We start from the raw sequence: 24126 nt of genomic DNA on the forward strand, positions 1-24126 counted from the left end.
ATATTTAGTTGCATAACCATTATTTCTGAGAACTGCTTCACATCTGTGTTGCGTGGAGTCGACCAACTTCTGGCACCTATGAACAGGTATTCCAGCCCAGGACGATTGAACTACATTCCACAATTCCTCTGCGTTACTGGGTTTTGCCTCAGAAACAGCATTTTTGATGTCACCCCACAATTTTTCTATGGGATTGAGGTCTGGGGATTGGGCTGGCCACTCCATAACATCAATCTTGTTCATCTGGAAACAAGACTTTGCTCGCTTACTGGTGTGTTTTGGGTCATTGTCTTGTTGAAAGACCCATTTCAAAAAAGCATTTCCTCTTCAGCATAAGGCAACATGACGTCTTCAAGTATTTTGATGTATTGAAACTGATCCATGATCCCTGGTATGCGATAAATAGGCCCAACACCACAGTATGAGAAACATCCCCATAACATGGTTTTTGCACCACCATGCTTTACTGTCTTCACAGTGTACTGTGGCTTGAATTCAGTGCATGAGGGTCGTCGGACAAACTGTCTGCGGCCCCTAGACCCAAAAAGAACAATTTCGCTCTCATCAGTCTACAGAATGTTGCACCATTTCTCCTTTGGTAAATTTCAACCTATTCAGTACATGTGTTTTTTTCAGCAATGGGACTTTGCGGGGGCTTCACATAGCCTTCTTCTGATCGTAACAGTACTCACAGGTAACTTTAAGTCTTCTTTGATTTTCCTGGAGCTGATCATTGGTTGAGCCTTTGCCATTTTGGCTATTCTTCGATCCATTCGAATGGTAGTTGACCCTTATTTTCCCACGTCATTCAGTCTTTGGATGCCATTTCAAGGCATTTGAAATAATTTTATGGAGTCCGTTCATTCGCATTTGGAGATCGACACTTTTTGACTGGCGAGATGGTAGCGCCAACTACTGCTAAAGTAAGTCGTTCAAAACCTTTTTTTAGTAAACTCTGTGTACTCCAAATGCGAATGAACGGACTCCATAGGAGGAAATGTCATTCTTATATGAGGTTCCTTTTTCAACTACAAGGTCAATATTGTTTTTCACTAATGACAAAACAACAAATTATCCGTGCATTTATATGGAACTAAGCTTTAGGAGCTTTCCATCTTTACTCTCCTCCCTGTTACGTTGCATTCGGAGATGGTAGTGCCGGCAAACAACAACAACAACTGCTAAAGTAAGTTGTTCAAACTTACTTTCTTTTTTCTTTTTAGTAAACTCTGTGTACACAAACAATGTTCTCAATGCTCGAGTTCATGTGTAGAGCCCCTGGTGATACTTCGAGCAAAGTTTCATGTTGTGTCGAGCCTTCTTAGTGTTTTAAAAATGTTGATTTTGATGCTATCATAGAAGTGCCCCTAGCACTCCCATTCAAAAGGCCATTTGACCGAAAAACGAAGATACGGTAAATCTTAAAAGTGGCACTTCCGTCCTAATTATGCTTTTAAATTAAAGTTTGACTCGGGTACATTCACAAAAACACCCTAGGTTGCATTTTGGCAAGAATTACGCTTTAAGTGTGTACAGAATGACTTTTTGTCTTACAGAATATAACCTACTTGAATAACAGTAGCCACTTGCTGAGAGAAGATGTCAAACAGTTTGATCTCGGATGGAATACCAGGGCCATCTTCTCGATGAGCAAACAGAGCAAGTCTGAAAAACAAAATAGAGAAATTAGCAGAGAAAATCCAAGTATATTCCCACTATTTAGGTCACAAACACAGATCACTATTTAATTCTTCTTTAAAGAGTAACCTTACACTAGATCTCATTTTTTGAGTTGGTTATTACATGTACAATCTCTTTAGTACACTATCCTATTGATCCTGGTCCCATTTTATAGTGTTATTTTCCTTTTCACAGAGAAAGGCCAGTTATTGTATCCCCTAAAATCTATCACTTATCCTGGGACAAATTCGAATTCCATTAGCTTTGTTAATTTTCAGTGAATCAAATTGTACCTGTCAATGAGGGCAATGATGATGTTCTTGACATTGACATGTTGATGGAGCTCAGCACAGGAACGTAGGAAAGGGTTCAGGGTCTGAAGGTGGAACTCATCTGGGAAAACCTTACAAGATGAGACTATTTTAGTTCAGGAGTGTAGGGCTTTACTTATACAGTAAGTGTGTGGAGGTACAATGGACACAACCGACAACATGGATTCAGTGCAACATCTAGCCTACTCTTCTGCTACTATTCATAACGATTAATACCATTACCATTTAGTGTAGTACCATAAACTTTATCGGTGAACCACAGAATTGCATTGAATTACATCCGATAATTGCCAAATAAAATGCCATTTTGAAGCCTTGAGTTTGGCAATTTGGCCCTTGTTTTTGTTTTTTTTAAACCAGAATGGATGATTTTTGGACAAGAAGGTGGAGCTGGGGAGGATGATGCAGCTAAGCCAGTGTCATTTATGGTTTCAATGGTGCTGCGCTAAGCTATACGCTAAAGAGGGAAAGTCACCGATTTTCAACTAGCTGAAGGGAGTCATCCAGCGGAGTTTTATCGGCGGACAACACGGACCTCCGGATACAGGCGCCGATCACCTGCATGTACTGTAGTACACAGAAAACTTTCCTTTAAGTCAGCAGTTAACGCTAGCAATAGCTAGCAGGTTCTACTGAACGCATAACAGGACATTTTTAGGCGACCAAAATGTTCCAATCACCTTTGATGAAGTGAAAACACACAGTGAGAAGGTCAAAGTTTAAGAGCGCATTTAAGAGAAAATGAGGAAATCATCAATCTTGCAGGGCGGTGCGCAGAAAACAAGCTACTGCTCAACGTCAGCAAAACCAAGAAGCTGATTGGTGATTTTAGGAAACAGAAGCATCTAGTGTTGTACCACCAGATTACAGAGCTTTAACTCCACCTCGTCCTCTGCACGCCACCATAAATGAATAACATGGAGCTTTCTGTTGTGCTGCTTTTACACATAACCATACCACTATCCTGCTTCCTGAACTTTTAAAATTCTCATTTTACACAGTGTATAGTTTTCATACACCTACATATAGTACTATAAACAACACTTTTATATAGCTTGTTCTATGTTGTTAACAGGTCTCTCTTGAGAATGAGAACCTGTGTCTCAATGAAATTACCTGAATAAATAAACAAGAAAAAAAAACTGTTTATACATGTGTGTGTGTAGCATGGATGGGGCTACAACAACATGTCATTGTGCAATGCTGTATTGTATAATGACAATAATAAAACCTTGAATCCTAGGTGTCTACCTGAATGATGCACTCCATTAGATACTCCTGAGCCAACGAGTCTCTGCAGTTCACAACCTGCTCCAGCACTCCTGAAAGAACAATCTTTGGAGAGAAACAAAGAGGGAAACAGTATTACCAGACAGATGCCAAACTGCCCACACAGCTAAATGGTTGTACAGTATGTGTCATGATACATGTCAAATGTAGCAAATAAAAACACAAACGAGGGAAAAGCAGCAACGTCCTAGAATAAACAAACACATAAAGGACGAAAAAAAAAAAGATTCTGAAAAGCTCTCGACAGACATCACAGCGGTAGCCTGACATCACCAGACCAAATTGCAAATGAGAAATAGTATGGAAACTCAGTTCATTTGCGATTTCCAAGGGGCCTTATCAACAGGAGTAAACCTAAATGCCTTTGGATGCAATTGGATAGACCTACAACCAATTAGAGCAATGCCATATATGATGTAGCTCTGAGCAACGGATATATGCGAACAGACTACAGCGTGCAGAGATGAGCTGTGATGGTGTAGCAATTTAAAAGTTAAAAGGTGTTTTTACTTTGCCTGGGAACCAGACAAATCTGCAAGCTCATATTTTATTTGCTGTGTCAGATGCACATTTTACATCACCAAATGTGAATTGGTCTGGCAATGTCAAGCTACGCAATAGCGGCTACAACAGAAAGTTCCACATCAGTTTTAGTCTTTTGTTGAGATTCTGGATTCTTATTGGGCAACATCAAGTGAAACCAGCGGTAAAACCTGCTATTTATGATGATAGTTTGACAGAAATTTAGCACGGGCCGACCAGAGGCCAGATGCATAAAACTCTGTGTGGATTCACGACAAAAACAGAGTGTAGGCTACACACAAAGACAGAAATATGCATACGCATTCTTTTTGTCAGATTTCTAAAGCTGCACAAAAGCCTGATGGCGTTTTATAAATCTCAATCATTGTGGAGCTGAGCGCACATGACAAGCCACATTTCCACTCGCGCAGTTAAATGTACGTAGAAGTCCCCTAAACATCCACTTGCATATCAATACTTGCTCCTCCACTCATTAACCTGTCAGTAGGAAATACAGCAAAGAAGTGCAGTTTGACTAACTATAGCTATGTTTCCATCCACACGTTTTGATGCAAATTAAGTGATATCAAATGAAAAATGCCTCATGGAAACAGAATTTTTTTTATTGAATTTCATGAATATCGACTCAAAGTTTATACATTCGGTCTCATCAATATACGGCTTATGCGATAAAACACTGATGGAAATGTCAGTTACTGAATAAATAATGAATTGCGATTACGTTTTAGGTAATTTTATGGTTAAACAGACGCACCTGTACAGGTCAGAAGTGGTGAAGACCGCGCGCCCAATGCGCACTACTGGTAGTGCCGACGCAAATGTGCCTTAAGATGCAACGACTGTCTACTACAGCCTGTAGTACGATTGATGGCCAGCCCTTTCTATTGACAAAATCCCTGCAGCCTTCAGCAGGTCTAATTGCAGGATGTGAGTCCACCCGTGAGGTGGTTTTGCTGACCCCAAATGTTTCGCCTACCACTCTGTACTATGCGCATGTAGCCAGTTTTTATACACTTCTCGATTGGAACCGGAGGGCCATGGCTTATCTGGGTTAAGGGACGGGCCAATAAAATTACGCAATATGGTCAAATCTGAAAATGCTTCAACCAAAGGGTTTCCGTTAAGTGTCTCTAAACCACGATCTCCCAGAACTCTTTGGAGCGCTCTCGTTCCCACACCACAGGCCGCCTCCGTTGTCGTCGGGCATTTACATGTATCTGCATCATCATAGCAATGTGTTGATAGCGTCGTTGTTTTCTTATTATAGCTTGATATGTCGCCATCAGCTGGCACATAAGCACTCTTACAACTTGTGCAATTATTAATCATTTGTAGGTAGACGGCACGATCCATTTTGTCTAGCAAAACTTTGTTTGCAAATGTTTGCTTGAATGTTGTGCGATTCAGTGAATGGAAACACCATAAAATGTCTCAAATCAATTCAATATACTAATTTGACCACAAAACAGCATGTGACGTCATTACACACAGGTTTTTATTCGCTTTAAAGCCGTTGGATGGAAACACACTTTCACTGGCTTTATTCGCATGAGTTTTTTTACCGAATGTCAGATAATTCGATTGACAGGTAGATGGAAACTAAGCTTATGGTGCATCAGTGAGGTTCACCAACAGTGACAGAACGCTGTTATTACGCACAGCTGGGGCTGTTTGTAGCATCCGTTTCCTTAATTAATCATCATTGTGACAAAATCTCAATTTCTGGGCGCCTGGTTAGCTCACCTGGTAGAGCGGGCGCCCATATATAGAGGTTTACTCCTCGACGCAGCCGCCGCATCTATCTATCTATCTGTGTTGTCTGCTTTGGTAATGTTTATGTTACAGTTAATTCTATAAGAAGTCGCAGGCTATTTAATTTATGTAGCTTCACAATGCTAGTTGCACCTGCCATTGTGTCAGAGACTTTATTTATCGTAATTTTTGTTTAATTATTGGCATTTTGTCCACTTTTCTGGTTAATTCTGGTGAGGCAATATAGAGGAAGGTGATTGTATATTTATAACTGTTCATCAGTTTGATGCACAGGCTGCAAAGTGCCATCTATAGACACTAGTATATACTTTTACTGCAATTTATTTTGTAGCCTAAAGGTGATCCTTAATTAAACAGTATCATATCTTTCTAATCTTATTTAAACCAATGGAAGAAAAGAGTGTAAACTAAAGTTGTATCGCTGCAGACAAATATCGCCACTGTAAGGATCCAATTGTAAAATGAATCTTCTTAGAAAACAACAGACACAAACAAAGACACACCTGTTTGTACTTGTCCACGTTGACACCCTCCAGCTGGCTGAGGCGAACTAGGTTGGTGCCCACCAGAATCCTGAGCTCTTGTCGTTCCTTTTCTCTCTTCTCCCGGTCTCGGCTGTGACCCTGATGCTGCATTCGAACCCATAACTTGTTCATTTCGGCAAAGTTCAGAAGGACAAAGTCGATGGAGTCATTGATATCACCGGTCATCTCCTCTGTTCCCCTGTGGAGTTACGTTTAGAAAAGGGATGCATGTCAAAATATTCTCTAATATAACACTCTAATAAAAGTGAACCGGTTCTGGAATCGTGCCTCCTTCATTAATGACGGCATGTCCCTTGTTTAATGTCAGGTCTCTTTCTAATAAGATTTTTATTCTAAATGATTGTATTACTTCTAGATACCTTGATGTTGTGCTCCTAAGACCTGGTTCAAGCCAAATAAACCCAGGCAGCTGGCTGAATTATACACTCTACTATCTATTAACAATTGCTCAAGCTTTCAGAGACTTATGTTGAACATTTTTGGTACAGATCCAGTCATCCTTGCTGTTATTTATCGACCTCCTAAACCCAATTCATGCTTTAATTTGAATTTTCTGGATTTATATCCTCCAACTGTTGAATCTTGGCCCAGTCTTTCACCTTTTTCAGTCAAGCATCCCCTGCAAAATGTGAGGAATTTGCTAAATTCTTTACTAATCGAATGTCTTCTATTAGAGCAGAAATTGTTCTCACAACTATGATAATCAACCTAAAAAAAAAATTCAGAACAATTTCAGACCCTGAACTCTGCAAGACTGTTTCAGAGTAAACTTGTTACCTGTTGTCTTGACCCTGTCTGAAATACACTTTTACAATTGTTTTAATTGTTTTTAACTCTGTTGGAGAGATTATTGACAAATCCCTTGGAACAGGATTTTTCATGCCTTCAAAAAAAACTGCAGTTGTAAAACGCCTACTGAAAAGGTCAAACTTTGACAGTAAAGTTTTAAAGCTGTGGTAGGCACTTATTAAATCCCATACAATTATGATGTGCACGCACAATTATTAAAACATCATATTTCAGCATTTTGTTATTTAAGTGGTCTGAGAGAAAACTAGATTTCCGCACATCCTCTTGGCTCTGTCCTCAGGCTTTGAATAATCTAGGCGTGACAGGAGACTTTGGTTAATCACAGGTCATTTCAGAGAGAGTGCAATAGCTTTCTATTGGCTGCTCTGCGCATGCATATGCCCGTGGGACAGATAGGGAAGAGGGAGAGCTGCAGGAAGAGGTCTCACTCTGTCAAATCCTGGCTTTTTTCCTTTCGTCCCTCTGCAGCATTAAGTAACTTTAGACCTATATCAAATATTTCCTTTTTAAGCAAGATACATGAAACATTTGTTTTTAACCAACATTGTTTCCTGGATGAAAATCACGTTTTTTTATGTTTCAATCATGTTTCAGGGATAACCACAGCCCAGAGCAGCCTTTGTTGAAGTTGGCAGTGACCTCCAAATTAGCACTGATGCAAATAAGGGCTTTGTTCTGATTCTTTTGGATTTAAGTGCTGCGTTTGAAACAACTGGCCATGATATTCTTATGGATCACCTCGAGGACTGGGTTGGGCTCTCAGGAAGGGTTTTAAACTGGTTTACCAATCAGATACAAAGATAAAAAGATGGCCTTGCTTACTCTGGCTGCTCTCCATCATCTGGCAGTATGTTGCGGGTGCACTGCAACAGGTAGTTTCTGAGGAAGAGGCCCCTCAGTGGGTGCTGGACACCACGACACATCTCAACCAGGTCCTTAAGAATGTCCTTACGAGACTGGGGAAAGGAGCGAACGTACACCACACCCACTGTGATTAGCAGATAGCTGCGGAGAGAGAGGCAAAGCAAAGAGGCTTGATCTGATAAGAAGTTCACATTTTCCAACACTTTAAAGCAAGCCCTCTTAAAGTCCGCATCCAGACCCAACGGCAAGTCAATCCGGACCGGCCCATACCTCGTGTTATGACTACAATACGTTATGAAGTGTTCTTCTATTTTGAAATAACTTTTCTATTTTATTAGTGAGTGACTATACAGTGTAGCTGGAGATCATTTACAGCAATCCTGTCCACAGATGAATGTGGTTTTAATATGGCTTGTCTCTTATTTCCTGTTAATCCTTCTGGCAGCAGGTCCCAGAATGTGTTGCCTGATTCTCCAGATATTTGCATCTTTGGACAAGTCAATTTAGGAATGATGACAACCAAACCAATTTTTCTTTCAACAAAGTTCACACCAATAAATTAAAACGAGAAGTGAAAAAAAGTTTTCACACATTTTACCACTTTTGACTGGTTATTTTATCATTTAACTGTTTTTCCATCTCTCTTTGATATACAGCCTCAGCAATTCCCTGGTCATTATTCCATTTTGTTCTGTAATAGTGTAATTTTTACACTCAATAGTAAATATTGTGCAGCCCTAATTTAGAACAATGTATTAAAAATGCAATATGTTTAGATTGGCTAAAGAAAAACATTTCTTCAATTTAAATTAAGGGTCTGAATCCTTTCTACTTCATGAAACTACTTGATGTTTGAAAGAAGTTCAGTTAATAAGGCGATACTCACAGTCTGGGGATGATGTTGCCTGCATACTGGACCAGCTCATAGAGATCTGCCACCTTGCGTCCTTTGGCAAACTCATCAGTCAGATAAACTTCTAGGTAGTGGAGTTCGTCAGATATAGCCATATCTGAAAAGACTGTTAGGGACCAGTGCAAACCCATCACGAATCATCCACATACAAAAATATGCTAGCACTCTGAACCCAATACACCACTTACTGTAGTTACACTCGAAAACTGGCTTTATTTTTGAATAAACACTCAATTCTCTATTCTAAAAATGTATGATCTTTTACTAAGTTAAAGTCTAATCATTTCAGCTGGACTTGTAGGCCTATATATGGTTGAGTAGTTTCATTTATAATAAAACTTTTTATAGCAGAAGTGGCATGCAACAACAACAACACATGCAAATAGACCACAACACGCACCATAAAGACAACACATGCAAATAGACCACAACACGCACCATAAAGACAACACATGCAAATAGACCACAACACGCAACATAAAGACAACACATGCAAATAGACCACAACATGCAACATAAAGACAACACATGCAAATAGACCACAACACGCAACATAAAAACACATGCAAATAAACCACAACACTCAACATAAAGAAAACTCACGCAAATAAACCACAACCACAATACGCACCATAAAGACAGCACAAGCAAATAGATCATAGCACGCACCATAAAGACAACACATGCAAATAGACCACAACACTCAACAATAAGAAAACGCACGCAAATAAACCACAACACACAACAATAAGACAATGCATGCAAATAGCCCACAGCACAACGGAAGTGTTTCCAGGGGACACTTAAGTGATGCACACGTGTCTGCAGATGGATGAGTTTACAGCTATGGCAACGTCAAGTTTAGACACCGAAACAAAAAGTTAAATTAAGGAAAAAGATGGTGGTTGGGATGAAAACACACCTGGGGAATGAAGTATTAAAATTATATTCTTATATTAGCCTAGGCTTTGCAAGATTTAACATTACAACTGCTGCGGATTGATCGATTTTGATGACTTCTTAAACTCGGCTAGTCAGTGATGTAACGTACCGTGGTAAAGTTGGTTTTATATTGAACGTTGGCTATTCAACACACAGCTTGACCTTTTGACCTTTCCATCTCAAAACACATTGTGAACTCAGCTAACTGCCCTACACATAACACAAAGCTTCTTAGATATAACTAGATTCATAGCATTTTTTGAGAGTAAAAAATATTTATAAAATCAATGGGTGGGTTTTTTGAAAAAATAAGTTTTGTGTTATGTGTAGGGCAGTTAGCTGAGTTCATCAGATGTGTTTTTAGATGGATAGGTCAAAAGGTCAAGCTGCATAATAGATTGTTCGAATGGGTCAAATATCCAATGTCCAATATAAAACCAACTTTACCACAGTACGTTACACCACCGACTAGCCGAGCTCAAGAAGTCATCGTAATCGATCATTCAGCTGTAACTTTAAATCTCACAAAGCCTAGGCTAATAAAAGAATATCATTTTAAAACTTTGTTCCCAGGGTGTGTTTTCATCTCATCCGCGATCTTTTTCCTTAATTTAACTTTTTTGTTTCGGTGTCTAAACTTGACATTGCCGTAGCTGTAACCTCAACCATCTGCAGCCATGTATGCATCCTTAAAAGTGTCCCCTGGAAACACTTCCATTGTGTTGTGGGCTATTTGCATGTGTTGTCTTTATGTTGCATGTTGTGGTCTATTTGCATGTGTTGTCTTTATGGTGCGTGTTGTGATTTATTTGCATGTGTTGTCTTTATGTTGCATGTTGTGGTCTATTTGTATGTTTTTTTTTAATGTTGAGTATTGTGGTCTATTTGCATGTGTTGTCTTTATGGTGCGTGTTGTGGTCTATTTGCATGTGTTGTCTTAAGATGCTGTGCAGTGGCCTCTCAGGGCCACTGTACAAATCTGACAAGGACAACCCATTAACATTTCTGTAACACTTCTACATGGTTGAAAGGGTAAATAGAAGTAGAGACATGTTATATTAGTGACTAGACTAGAAAGTATGCCTTCTTAAACAAATATTACACCAACTAGAAAGCATCTTGCGATAGGATCACACCAGCCGCCAAGGATACAGAGCTCGTAGTAACTCTTTGGAGAAAGCATGGAGGTCCTCAGCTCACCCAGCATGTTAGAGGCATGCTTCAGTGCATCCATCAGCTTGTTCTTGTCCTGCAACACAATCAAGCTATGAATAGGGGTGCAATCGATCACAAAACTCAGATCAGCACAAAAAAGGGGGAAATTTAAATGATTTATTAAAAATGTAATCATAACTTAACAATAATACCTTATATCACCAGTAAATTGCTGTTTAATGACAAACAGATGAGAAAAGGGTATTTTACAATAACTTTGAATGCATCACGAGGTTTCAAGTAAACACAACATTTAGGCTATGTTTAGACGGAAACGATCTGAAGAAAAAAACACAAAAGTGGCGTTGTGTTATCACTTTTTAGACAAGCGTTTTGGGGGGGAAATCTACGTGCATATGGTGACGCAAGTGTGTGGAATTCGATTTAGTATGCACACCAGGCGGCTAGGGGGTAATGTGACGCACTGCCACACAACACCATCAAGTCCGCGCGCCTGCGTAGAACCTTCCTTCTACTTCTCTCCCTCTCCTCCTCCTCTCTCCCTCTCCTCTCCCTAGTAGGACGAAACCAAAACATGGCTAAGCGAAGCAACAAAAGCTGACAATTTTGTCTGGACAGACAAGGAGGTGGCACAACAGGGCGTGGACTGGAAGTCCTGCCAGTCAAAATATATAGACATATGGACCGAATTTCTTCAGCAGTATCCTGTACCTGGAGGGACGTCATATCCACACGAGAAAGACGCTATATCATCAAATCTGAAAGCCATCAGGACCAAGTATAGGCAGGCTGTGGATACTAGGCCTGCACGATATTGGAAAAAAACTTACATTGCGATATTTTTTCCCCCTGCAATATATATTGCGATATGAAAAAAAGACTAATTTTTACAAGAGGACATAAATAGCCCTATTTAGAAATACTAAATCATTCTCAACTACTGGGTTGATTTTGTAGGGGAGTGCATCTACAAAGAAAATAAAATGAAAAAAGGAAATGTTCTTATGTGAAACAGTCTTTGTTGAACTTTAATGCTTTACAAAAACCAAAGCAAGTAAGCGCTGTGATTACTCTTCTTAAGTGATTTTGGAGAGGGAAATTAGGAATAAATACACTGGTTGACTGACATGACACCATTGTATTCATATAATATCAATCCAGGCTAAAGTGAATGATAATAATGCATGTTGCTTCCTCTAAATTTCAGGTTGTGGTCGACTAGCGGGGCCTGCTTTGGTTGTTTGATAAACTGATTAAAATTGATCATGATTGTTAGTTTGCTGTGCATGCAGAGCCTGCATGTCACACTCCTGCAACAAACTGTGTATCCAAGAGCACTTAAATCAGTGTAAATGACATTATATCAGAAACAGACTGCTGTTGTAGATTAGTGTTACGTTTCCAGCGTCGCAGCTCCGAACCATAATGTTAGTTGGGACAGACGCCTTGTTTCTTTAGGCTAACTATGTTAGCTTTAGCCTGGCTGGTAGCAGCTTTCTGCGGTGAAAGATGGCCGGGAGACGTCGTGATTACGTTGCATTAATCAGGTGATTTAGTTTGTCTTTGCAGCGAACATAAAACACTGACTACTGTAGCTTCACTACCCATGGAAGAGCATGTGCGTCACTGTGTCAGCGGCAGCTGCCACTTACGGTACTTTTCTACACACGGGAGAGCCTCACTTCCCATAATAATGACTTCAGAACCGTCGCCCTGACCTCTGTGGTTATGAAGTCCTTTGAGCACCTTGTGCTTTCACACCTCAAAAGACATCACTGACACCCTCCTGGACCCCCTGAAGTTTGCCTACAGAGCCAACAGGTCTGTAGACGATGCAGTCAACCTGGCCCTCCACTACATCCTCCGGCACCTGGACTCCGCAGGAACCTACGCCAGGATCCTGTTTGTGGACTTCAGCTATGCCTTTAACACCATCATCCCGGCTCTGCTCCAGGAGAAACTCTCCCAGCTAGGCGTGCCTGACTCCACCTGCAGGTGGATCACTGACTTCCTGTCTGACAGGGAGCAGCATGTGAAGCTGGGGAAACATGTTTCCGACTCACAGACCATCAGCACCGGATCCCCTCAGGGCTGTGTTCTTTCCCCCCTGCTCTTCTCCCTGTACACCAACAGCTGCACCTCCAGTCACCAGTCTGTCAAGCTTCTGAAGTTTGCGGACGACACCTCCCTCATCGGACTCATCTCTGATGGTGACGAGTCCACCTACAGGTGGCAACGCTCTAAAGACAGTAGAGATGGTTGTGGACTTCAGAAAGAACCCAGCCCCACCTGCCCCCATCACCCTCTGTGGCTCCACAATTGACACTGTGGAGTCTTTCCACTTCCTGGGAACTACCATCTCGCAGGACATCAAGTGGGAGCTGAACATCAGCTCCCTCGTGAAGAAAGCACAACAGAGGATGTACTTCCTGCGGCAGCTGAAGAAATTCAACCTGCCAAAGACAATGATGGTGCACTTCTACACAGCCATCATTGAGTCCATCCTCACGTCCTCCATCACCATCTGGTACGCTGCTAGCACTGCCAAGGACAAGGGCAGACTGCAGTGTGTCATTCGGTCAGCAGAGAAGGTGATTGGCTGCAATCTGCTGCCGCTCCAGGACCTATACACCACCAGGACTCTGAAGCGTGCTGGAAAGATTGTGGCCGACCCCTCTGGCAGGAGGCTGAGGTCCATCAGGACCAAAACCTCACGTCACATGAACAGCTTTTTCCCCTCCGCCACTAGCCTTATTAACAAGGCCCGGAAACTACCCTGACACTCCACCTTCATGCCACTGTTCTCTCTCTGCTGTAATGCTCTTTGCTCTTTATTTTTTATTTATATCTTTATTTATTCTTTATTTTTAACTTAATACATACTGTGTAAATATACTTATACTTATATTGTTTGTACCTATACTTATATTGTTTAATATTCAATCTAAAGAATGTGTGACGTGCACCAACAACACCAAAACAAATTCCTTGTATGTGTTAAAAAACGTACTTAGCAATAAAAACCCTTTCTGATTCTTCTTGTCTACTACTGTACACTACCTCATACACTCAGGTGTTCGCTAACTGCTAAGACATAATACAGAGTGTATATAGCGGAAGCAATGTGCAAAATAATCTTTTTTTCTCGATTACTCCGTTTTTGTGATCGTTGGGGGCCGAAATCGTAATCATAACAAATTTGATTAATTGCACTGCCCTAGTATTAGTGCCCGATTGTTTATCTGTCTAGTCTAGCTTAAGCAGTGTTTCACCTACAGTCTTACTGCAAAAATTTAAACGATCATTGTTACATTGTGCACAAGCCATCAACCCCCTGAGAGTACGATCATCAAGGGACAGATGGTAGACTTTGTAGATAACTACAAGTACCTGGGGATTTTTATTGATGACAAGCTGAATTTTAATTATAACACTGAGAGGCTATGCAAAAAGAGCCAGCAACGTTTGTTCCGCCTCCGGAAGTTATCTTAGTTTCATGTTGACAAGACCCTCATGATCCTATTTAACAGATGTTATATTGAGCCCGTTTTAACCTTTTCTTTAATCTGTTGGTACTGGAACCTCAGCATCAAGGCCAAAAACGCACTATCCAGGATAGTGAAAGTGAGCAGCAAGATCTTGGGGGTACAGCAGAGTATGCTAACTGATTTGTTCAACAGACAAGTAGGGAAGAAGGCTGAAGCCATTCTGTCCAACAGCGATCACCCTCTTTACTCAGATTTTGCCTTCTGGCTCTAGGTTCAGATTCCCTGTGATTAAGAGTAACAGGTACAAGCACTCCTTCATCCCCACAGCCATTTCACTTGTAAACTCTGTCCGGGAGAGGAGGAGGTAACCCCCTAAATTCACTTAAATTTTGAATTTTTTGAAGTTTGTAGTTTAGTTTAGTTAGCGATATGATGTGGTTTGTGTGGACGGCGATGACGGTGATGATGATGATAATGATGATGTCTATGCTGCTGACGGGGACAATTTGTGTTACGATGGAAGAGATGTTCAGTGTTTCCTCTATGTTGATTTTGTAGTGGCGGCCCACCATGGCAAAATTTCTGCCACCACGGTATCAGAAATAGGGCTGTACAATAAATGTTGTCGCAGTTGCCTTTTAAATTATCCTGCCGACATAATGCAATGTTGGCTGCCGCTCACATTCACAATACCTTAAGTATTGAAGCTTTCCTTATTGTTTATATACAAGTGCTGACTCAATAAAACGTGATTTTAGTTAGATCGGTTTGTCTGTCTTTAATTTTGCAGTGTTACTGTGATATATATGTATGGCTATAATTATCATTTTAGGCTAATGTAATAGCCAATGTCAGCAGCAGGGTTACCCCTGAGTGTACCCCTATGGTTGGTTTATGCCTTAAAATAATTGCCAGGATTTCCGGGAAAAGGTACGATGTGCGTCTCCATTTCAAAACATCACTGCAGGTTGACTGTTTTTAGTAGCAGAGGTTGATTGTGGGCGAGAGTCGCCCTCTACTACTGCCGCTGTCTCGGCAACGTTAGCTAATGTCATACATTAGCATACGTACAGGCTAACTATAGCCAGTTAGCTTTGAGTGTAATGTAATAAAAACCCACCCATCTTGTAGGAGCGAAGTTTAATATTTAATTCAATAAAATGATGGTACAAAGGAGCACTAACACCACAGGTCTTATGTTGACAACGTGGACGCAGATATAAGAAACTCCGAAGGCAGTCGTAATATTTACCTAGCAGGCTAGGCTAATGCTGTTGCGCTAACGTTAGCAAAACATTGGCGTAGCTTTAGCTAGCAGTCTAAACTTGTCTCGAGTCCGGACCTTTAACTGTCTATGGTCCGCACTCGAGTACTACAGCCCTGACAGGTAGATATCACTTAGCAACTGAACCAGCTGCAACTTTTCTGATTGATACAATGGGAGCCTGACTCTTGCATATGACCCCAATCTGCCCTTCTTATGGCTTGAAGCCATAACCTCCGCCGGTTTTTGGCAAAAGCATGCTTCCCCCTAGGTATGTTAAACATCAGGCACCCATCACTGGCTCTGTTTGTACAATTAACCACGCAACAACTCCTTGGCATTTTGACTTACTAGCGTAAGTCAAAATGCCAAGGGTGCGTGGTTAATTGTTGTTGTCTATGCTGCTGCTACTACTACTATTAGCTACACAAAACACGTCTTCATTCTGCCCCCCGGTTGCGTGCGCAAGCAGTGATGACGTTGCCGAGAAATCCATCTATAGTTCTTCAAAAAATACAGTTCAATCACAACTGAAAATATACCTCATTGTGTGTGAATAGAGGTGAATTAATATATTAGTTTGTGTCGCTTCCGTTTCATATGTAAAACATTTGGCGGTGTGGCGCGGAGGGCGGGGGGTTTGTTGTTACGACAGACCTGCCCCCACTGCTAAAAAAAAAATCCTAAAGGAAACACTGAATGTTGATCATGTATTCAAACATGTCTGGTCACTTTGCACTTTATTGTGGGTATTTGTGGCTGTGTCCTCATTCTGCCGCTTTTTTAGATGTTATTGATGCTGTGCTTTGTACACTTGGAAATGTCAAAGTCAGTCACGAGTGACTATTGTTGATCTTCAAGTCCAGGGGTTTTCAAACTTTGTGTGTGTGGACCACTATTTGTAATCACAATTTTTTGCAGACCACCTCATAATACACATAATAAAATATGTATAGCCTACACACAGTCCTACCTGAATTAATCTGCACCTGTTAATAGGCCTACTAGCACTAAAACTAGAACTGGTCATCGTATCAGTACAACAGGCTTGTTAAAAGAAAGTTTACTGCATACAACGGCTGCCACATATTTTATTTAATCAAGCACCCGAGGGCATAATCAGGATCATTTTGAACAACAGGCTTATTTCCATAGCAATGGAGTATTAAATCTATACAGTAATAAGAACACAGGATATAGTAAAAATTTCAACATTTAATGAAAACACAGTATAGGCCTACTTGGTTAAAAAAATTTTAAAAAGTTGTCAAAAGGAAAAGCCATTGGAGTCTATTTGCCAGTCCTATATGAACCTAATATCCCCCTCTGTCCCGCTCCACATCTTTCCCTTCCTCTTTTTGTCGTCTGTCTAATATAGGCCTATATTAAAAACAAACAAACAAATAAATAAATGGTCACCTAATGAGATGGATGATGTTGCTTTGCAGACGTTAATTTCTGGATGTCAGGTTCCAGTGATGACAGCCTCAATCTGAGGCATCTCTCAGAAAAGTCATTTTTTAAAGCACTATCACAGGACAGTTCGGCCAGGCTGTCTTGCTCTCTGGAGGTGAGGTTTGTCAGAGTGTAGTCATCCAGGGTGGCAAACAGATTTCTTATCCAGTTCACTGTTGTGTCGGGAGTTGGGAAATAAATCCGTAGCTGAGTTTTCAGCAGGTGCTGTCTGACATCATCTTGCATGCACATGTCTAAGCTGTCTAAAAAATCAGAAAGATTTGGAAATGAGTCATAGTTTGCCTCAACGCGCCTGGCCCACATCCCCATCTTCTTGATTACTGCTTCAACTTTGTCTTGTATATGAAAAAGAGTAACCGACTTCCCCCGTAGCCTCCTATTTAGTCCATTCAAGTGCTCAAAAATGTCAGACCGATATGCCAACTTAGCAAGCCAGTCTGCATCATTGAATCGGCCAGAAAGGTCGAACTTGGCGTCAAGTAGAAACAGTCTCACCTCATCTCGCAACTCGTAAAGCCGTGCAAGTAACTTCCCTCTTGACAGCCACCGGACCTCGGTATGGAGCAGCAATTGTCGGTGCTCACTGCCCATCTCGTCGCATAAAACTGAGAACAGTCTTGAATTCAGTGGGCAGGCCTTGATGAAATTGACAGTTTTTACTGCTTTATCCAGAACCGTTTTCAGATCAGGAGGCATTCTTTTGGCTGCGAGAGCCTCTCTCTGGATGCTGCAGTGGATGGATTTTGCTTGCGGAGCTACTGCTTGCACACGTTTAACAAGGCCGCTGCGTTGGCCTACCATGGCTGCTGCCCTGTCTGTGCTTATTCCCACACATCGTGACCAATCAATCCGATGTTCTGTGATGAAACCGTTCAACATGTCAAAAAGTGCCTCTGCGGTTGTGCGTGTCTGCAAAGGTTTACAAAAGAGGAAGTCCTCCTCTATTTCTCCGTTGTATTCATACCTTACGTAGGCAAGCAGGTTGGCGAGGTTCGCTATGTCAGTGGATTCGTCCAGCTGAAGAGCAAAAAATCGACTGGCTTTGATCCACGATATCAGCTGGTCTTTCACATTAATGGCGATCTCCTCAATTCTGCGCTGCACAGTGTTGTCTGATAATGGAATCAAGTCCATTTGCTTTTGTGCTTTGTCACCCAGCATGACACCCACAGTCTCTTTAATTGCTGGCAGCACCACCTCCTCACCGAGTGTATGTGGCATCCCTTTTTTCGCTATGATTCGGACACCCGGTACGAGACTTCCACTGCTTTAGCAGTAGCACCACCTGTAGATGTTGATTCCATTACTTTCTTGCTTCTGCTGTATTCATGGAGCTTGCTTTTGAAAAACTCGACTGGCTTGGACTTAAATTCCACATGCTTGGTTTCCAGATGCCGGCGAAGATTTGACGGTTTCATGCTCTCGTTAGCCAGTGCCTCGTAGCAACAAACGCAAACGGGTAACGGCTCATCTTCGGGGCCAGTGTAGCTGAATCCTAGGCCTGTAGCGACACGGCGATGACGTCGACGTCAAATTTACGTCGACGCTTCACCACACACACTTATGACACACACACACGTGGGAGACCAAAACATTGCAGGATGGAGGACGAAACAGCAACCTACTCACATAATTCCCAACAAAGCCCTGCAAAAAGCCCCAATAAAAGAAAAAGTTCTAAAAAAACAGCTCGCCCTTAATCATAGAAGGTATAGGAATACTTCAAATATAGTCCCAAACGTGCAAAGGTGTCGTTATTTGCACTCTTTGCCAAATGGAGTTGGCATACCACACCAGCACAACAGCAATGTGGGAGCATCTGAAACGGAGGCACCCCACTGTCACTCGTGAAGGAGACAATAACAACTAAGTACTAACGTTGGCTAAATTAATTTCATGTTTGTGTAGTGTGTTGTGTAGCCTGAGCTCTGCACACTTCGGTGGTGCTAGCTAACTATCTTAGCTCTCCGTGCAGTTTGTTCGTGCTAGGTTAGTAGCTAACGTTAACGTTAGCTAGCTACTGGCGCCTAGACAGCTGTGTTTAGCTAACGTTAGTTGTCATCTAATGTTGGCTTAAATCATAGCTAGTTTACGGCTGCAGAACACAGCTATCTATAGTAGCTAAAGTTAGCTAACGTGAATGTTAGCTACTAACCTAGCACGAACAAACTGCACAGAGAGCTAAGATGCGTTGGTTAGCCTAGCACCACCAAAGGGCACAGCTGCATTAGCATGTAAACTTACAGAATAGCAGTTAAGAGAGTCAGTTTGATTATGCATCAGGTTTTATGTTGGGACTGTTATATTGTGTTAAACACTCAGAAATGTCTATACTGTGCACTGCACAGTGTTTGTTTTTGCACTACAACTTGATTTTTTTTAACAAGAGAGTTATGTTGGTACTGTAAAAGAGTAAACAGGCTAGCCTTTCATTTTGTATAACAGTAAAATAATTATTTATTTTATATGTAGAAGATTTTATGTTTTAAGCAGAAGATTTTTTGCTGTGCAAAATTGTTGTTTAATAAAGTATATTATTAAGAATTTATTGGTATTTATTTGAGATACATTATGGTTTTTATTAATCGAGCAACAGAAAAATAATCGTTATATTAATCGTCCAATTAGTCGTTAGATTAGTCGACTAACCGATAAAATAATCGCCCGATTAATCGTTTAATAAATAATCGTTTACCCCCAGCTCTACTGAATCCTAATGTTAAGTAGCTTTCATAGTATTTTCTTTTTACTAGCCTTTTCTTTGTTTCTTTATGAGAAATCTCGCTCGTAGATGCCACCGACTCATTCTCAATTTCTTCATTATTGGTAACCTCTGCTTCTTTTCTCTTCAGAGAACCTGTTGCCATCCACCGATCCATGTTGTGGTTCTAACGGCACTGGACTTGAACGTTATGGCTGAGTGCCACGAGCCTATTTTAGTAATCACACAATAACGACAATTTAGTTTTCATTTTAATTGTATATCAATATACATATTCTTAATGGGAATTTCCTGGTAAAATGAAGGTAAAAAACTATTATTATATAGCTTGGTTCAATTCTAAGGCATTCTGCGGTCTGTTATTTTCTTGTTAACAGACAGTTGCTCGGCATAACACACCGTTGCCATGCATAGCAGAGTGTTGCCATGGACACAGTTCTGTTTACTCAGTCTGGAGAACAGCTATATGAATCAGCTGAAAGAAGTCCAGATAATTTATAAGCTGTGGCTTCACGTTGGGGTCCTTGGGTCCGTTTCAGGAAGGAGGTTTAACAAACTGAGTCTAACCCTGATGTCTGAGTTGATTTACCCTGAGGTGGGAAACTCTGAGTTTTCCGTTCCAGAACAGCTGATATGAGTTGGTTCAATCAATTCGGAGTAGGTTGACTCAGAGCTAAGCGCGTGCACCACCACAATAAAAAGGCAGCACGAATGGAGCCATGATACTACGATTCACTATGGTAACAACCACAAACAAACTGGTCGGCGGAAATACTCATGCGCACATACAGCGAGTTTGAACATGTATTTCGTTAAAAAAGCAACATAGCGGCTGCTGCAAAAGAGAGAGAATTGGTGTGGGAGAAAATTGCTGCTCAAGTCAATGACGGCGCTTTGTTATACAGTGGCTTTACTAATATGCTCCGCATCACCATAGGCGCCTATACCGTGGGTGCTCCGGAGCTCGAGCAACCACAGAAAATACTGAGCACCCAGTGCCAGACTGCCAGTGGGCTACATTCACTTAAAATTAAACATTGCAGTTGGTGCTAAGTGGAGAGTCTGTCATAGTGTGATTGGTTATGTCGGTGGCATTGATTCTAAATTTCCCACGAAGCTGACCGCGGTTACGTGTCAGTTAAACTTTTCATCTCCAGTCCTATCTGTATTTGTGAGAAGTGGCACTGTCCTGAGTTGAATGATAGCCTACTTTACAGCTTTATTATCGAGTCATTAGGCATGTGTGTGTTCGTGTCAGCCGCTGTCCATTTCCTAAGGTTCTGAAATGCAACTATTTATTTTTTTTTTTTTTAAAAGGGCGTGCACCCGTGAGCACCCACGGAGGAAAACATAAATCGGCGCCTATGCGCATCAACAATGTTGTAAAGAAAACTACCGTTTGCGGAAAAAAAAATAAAGTGACACAAAGAATCTGCTGGGATGTAAAAGCATGTCCACGATGGTGGATGTTAGTGATATGAGGACGGATAAGGTAGCCTATCTACATATCTAATCGACTGAAGAAAATACCTCTCAAATTGGTTATCTGGAAATGAAAATACATCTAGTTGGGACTCATATCATCCCAACGTAAACTCTCTGTGAAGTAGGCCTAATACAGCTTTTTCATCAACGGGATCGTTGACAAAAGGACATGCAATGTTTGAGAATCTGATCTGTCTAACATAAACCAATACGCTTTTTTATTCATGCAGATAAACGGCGCTAAAATGCGCCTGATACAGACTGAATGAATGAGGAAATGAATGCGCGCTGTGTCAGAGGGAGGAGACTGAGAGAAACTTGAGGTTTATTGAAGAAAACCTGCTCCAGACCAAGTTAGGTTCACAGACTCAGTTACCATAGTAACTGACTGAGGTGAAGTTACCTATCTTTCTGAAACAGAAAACCCAGAGTTTCCCTCATCTCAGGGTTAACAAACTCAGAGTTTTCACTAAACCTGCTTTCTGAAACGGACCCCAGATCACCCTGTCATGTTGTATTCGCTCTACATTATCCCTCACTTATTTTATATTTTATTTTGCTTTTCCACGGACCACCTGCAGTACCCTCGCGGACCACTAGTTCCAACCACAGTTTGGGAATGACTGTTCTAGCCCACTGGTACTCGGGTCTCGCCCACTGGGTCTCACCCCCTTAGATTTCGTTTTTAATCTAAGGTGCCAGAACGCCGTTAAGGATCGTTCCTGCCCACTTTTTACACAAAAATAAACACATCAACACAGTGTATTACACAAAATCATACCACTAATTCTTGGCTGATTCGTGATCTAATAAACAGTAAATCCATTCAATTTATTGCCATATCGCAACTGTAGCTAGCTGGTTTCATCTAAACTGCGTCAAAAAACTGACAATTTGGTTGCCATGGTTATGGATTTCACCTGAATATTAACCACGACCCCATTATCTGTTTGAGGCAGAACGTTACCGTTGAACAGGAAGTAACAGTGTCTGGTGGGGGGGCTTTAAGACTGGTCAGCTCATCATGTGTGGTGCAGAACACAAAACAGGGCAGAGAACCAATGGTTTAAACAATTATCCTAACCATAATGATATTTATGACAATATATAATCACCCTACCAGGCATCGTTTCATCTGGAAGGACTGGACCTTGACAGCCTGCACAGCTTCATCAAGAAGCTTCTCCTGTTCATCCTGGGGAGACTGCTGTGTGGTTGGCTGGAATACCAGGAGAATGGAATGGCTTTTAAACAGTGGCTAAATAAATCAAGAAAGTCATCTAACAGTCATGCAATGCTATAATACGTTTGAATTGGAAATTGCAGCATAATGCTGAGTTGTTTTGAGTTTTGATTTCATGTATTTTTTGTGTTTGGACGGAGGCTTCATCCTGTAAAGTTTGTCTTCTCTTCCAAAGCTTTTAAGTGATCGAACTGCCAGTGATCCTGACCTGCGTAAACATGTAGCCTATAGGGCTACACTGTGACACTGTGAGACTGGCTACTCAAAATAAGTTAGCCTAACTTTGCTACTCAATTAACGTTACAATTCCCATTTAAGCGCGATCAAATCTAATGCATCGTATGCTAGCTAGCTAGCTATATGTTTGCGGTTAGGAAACATATTCGTGCATATAACGTAACGTTAGTGTATGTCCAAAAATATGTATAAAAATATAGCATATGTGTACAGTTTGGGCATAACACTGCTGATCACCAGCTGACACAATATTCCTAGTTCTGTTTAACTTGCGCTGAGACGAGTTCAGGCTATAATAACATTTAGCTTCAGTAATATATATGTGACACCGCCGCAAAGCGGAAGAACAGCAGCTAGCGTTTGTTTCCACACGGTCACCTGTTTTGTCATAGAAAGCTCAGAGGCTAACGTTACACTTACTGGCTCATTTGACCCGACACATACCACGGAATATCATGGTATGGTGAATGTAATCTAGATAACGTGAATACAACTGTCGTGTCAAACACCTATGCACTCAGTTGCAGTTTGTTAGCCTAACGGTAGCTAGCCGCTGTCTGACGCTGTCTCAGAAGCGTTAGGCCATAGTAGCACTTACATACAAGTCCGATTTTAGATCGGCTTAAGGAAGACCCTTGACATTAGTTGTTCCATTGACCAAAATTAAACCTAGGCGGGTATCTGGAGAAAACATGCAAATGCATAAAATAATGGAAAAGCGCTTACCATGATTACTAGATGTGTATCAGATCAGTCGGAGAGGCTTGCCTGTCATGTGACCCACAGTAATGCTGCTACCTTCACGGTCTGCACTCAGCTCCCACATCAGAAGACAGGCGTGGCCAGTATTCTACTGTGGTATTCCACTACTTGCAGGATATGAGTTAGTGAATTGGATAAAATCATCATTCATCAGCGCCGAGTCAAATGCCACAATATGAGCAGCAGAACATACTGTAACAGTTAATGACCCATGTCACCGAATGGGTGCCATTTGCTTGTTGTAACTCTTCTAAAATGAACTGGATCTAATAACACATATATTTAACTATTCAAAATGTGTAGGCTATTGGTCAATCTCAAGTAGCCCAACTTTATTTAATCTTTTACAATGTTTCTAAGCGGAAGATGGTTGCATTTTTCTCAGTCCTGTTATCTAAACTCGTGTCATTTAAACAGCATGCCAACTAATTCCTTTGTTGTCCCCTCAATAAAAAAAATATTTTAAAGAAATGGTCAAAAGAAATTCAAATAATTGATATTTGTTAATAAAAAAAACACTATAAATGCAGGCAAGTTGTATTTAAAAAAAAAAAAGGCATTTTTTTTATTTGAAAGGAGAC

General features: G+C 41.0%; 1 protein-coding gene across 1 annotated transcript in view; it reads right to left on the reverse strand.

The window, feature by feature from the left end:
* The window catches only part of vps35 (VPS35 retromer complex component), a 35050-nt gene extending 11434 nt beyond the window's left edge, over positions 1–23616 (reverse strand). Inside the window, exons 1-9 of the mRNA XM_078262109.1 lie at positions 23510–23616; positions 22424–22522; positions 10845–10941; positions 8724–8847; positions 7796–7978; positions 6122–6341; positions 3264–3347; positions 1974–2083; positions 1569–1665 (exon numbers count right to left, since the gene is read on the reverse strand). Coding sequence (XP_078118235.1) covers positions 1569–1665; positions 1974–2083; positions 3264–3347; positions 6122–6341; positions 7796–7978; positions 8724–8847; positions 10845–10941; positions 22424–22522; positions 23510–23512 — 1017 coding nt within the window. The 5' untranslated portion in view covers positions 23513–23616. The remainder of the gene's footprint in view (positions 1–1568; positions 1666–1973; positions 2084–3263; positions 3348–6121; positions 6342–7795; positions 7979–8723; positions 8848–10844; positions 10942–22423; positions 22523–23509) is intronic.
* Between the last annotated feature and the right edge of the window lie 510 nt (positions 23617–24126).

The sequence above is a fragment of the Sander vitreus genome, chromosome 1 (assembly GCF_031162955.1).
Source record: "Sander vitreus isolate 19-12246 chromosome 1, sanVit1, whole genome shotgun sequence".
In the NCBI taxonomy this organism is placed as follows: Eukaryota; Metazoa; Chordata; class Actinopteri; order Perciformes; family Percidae; genus Sander; species Sander vitreus.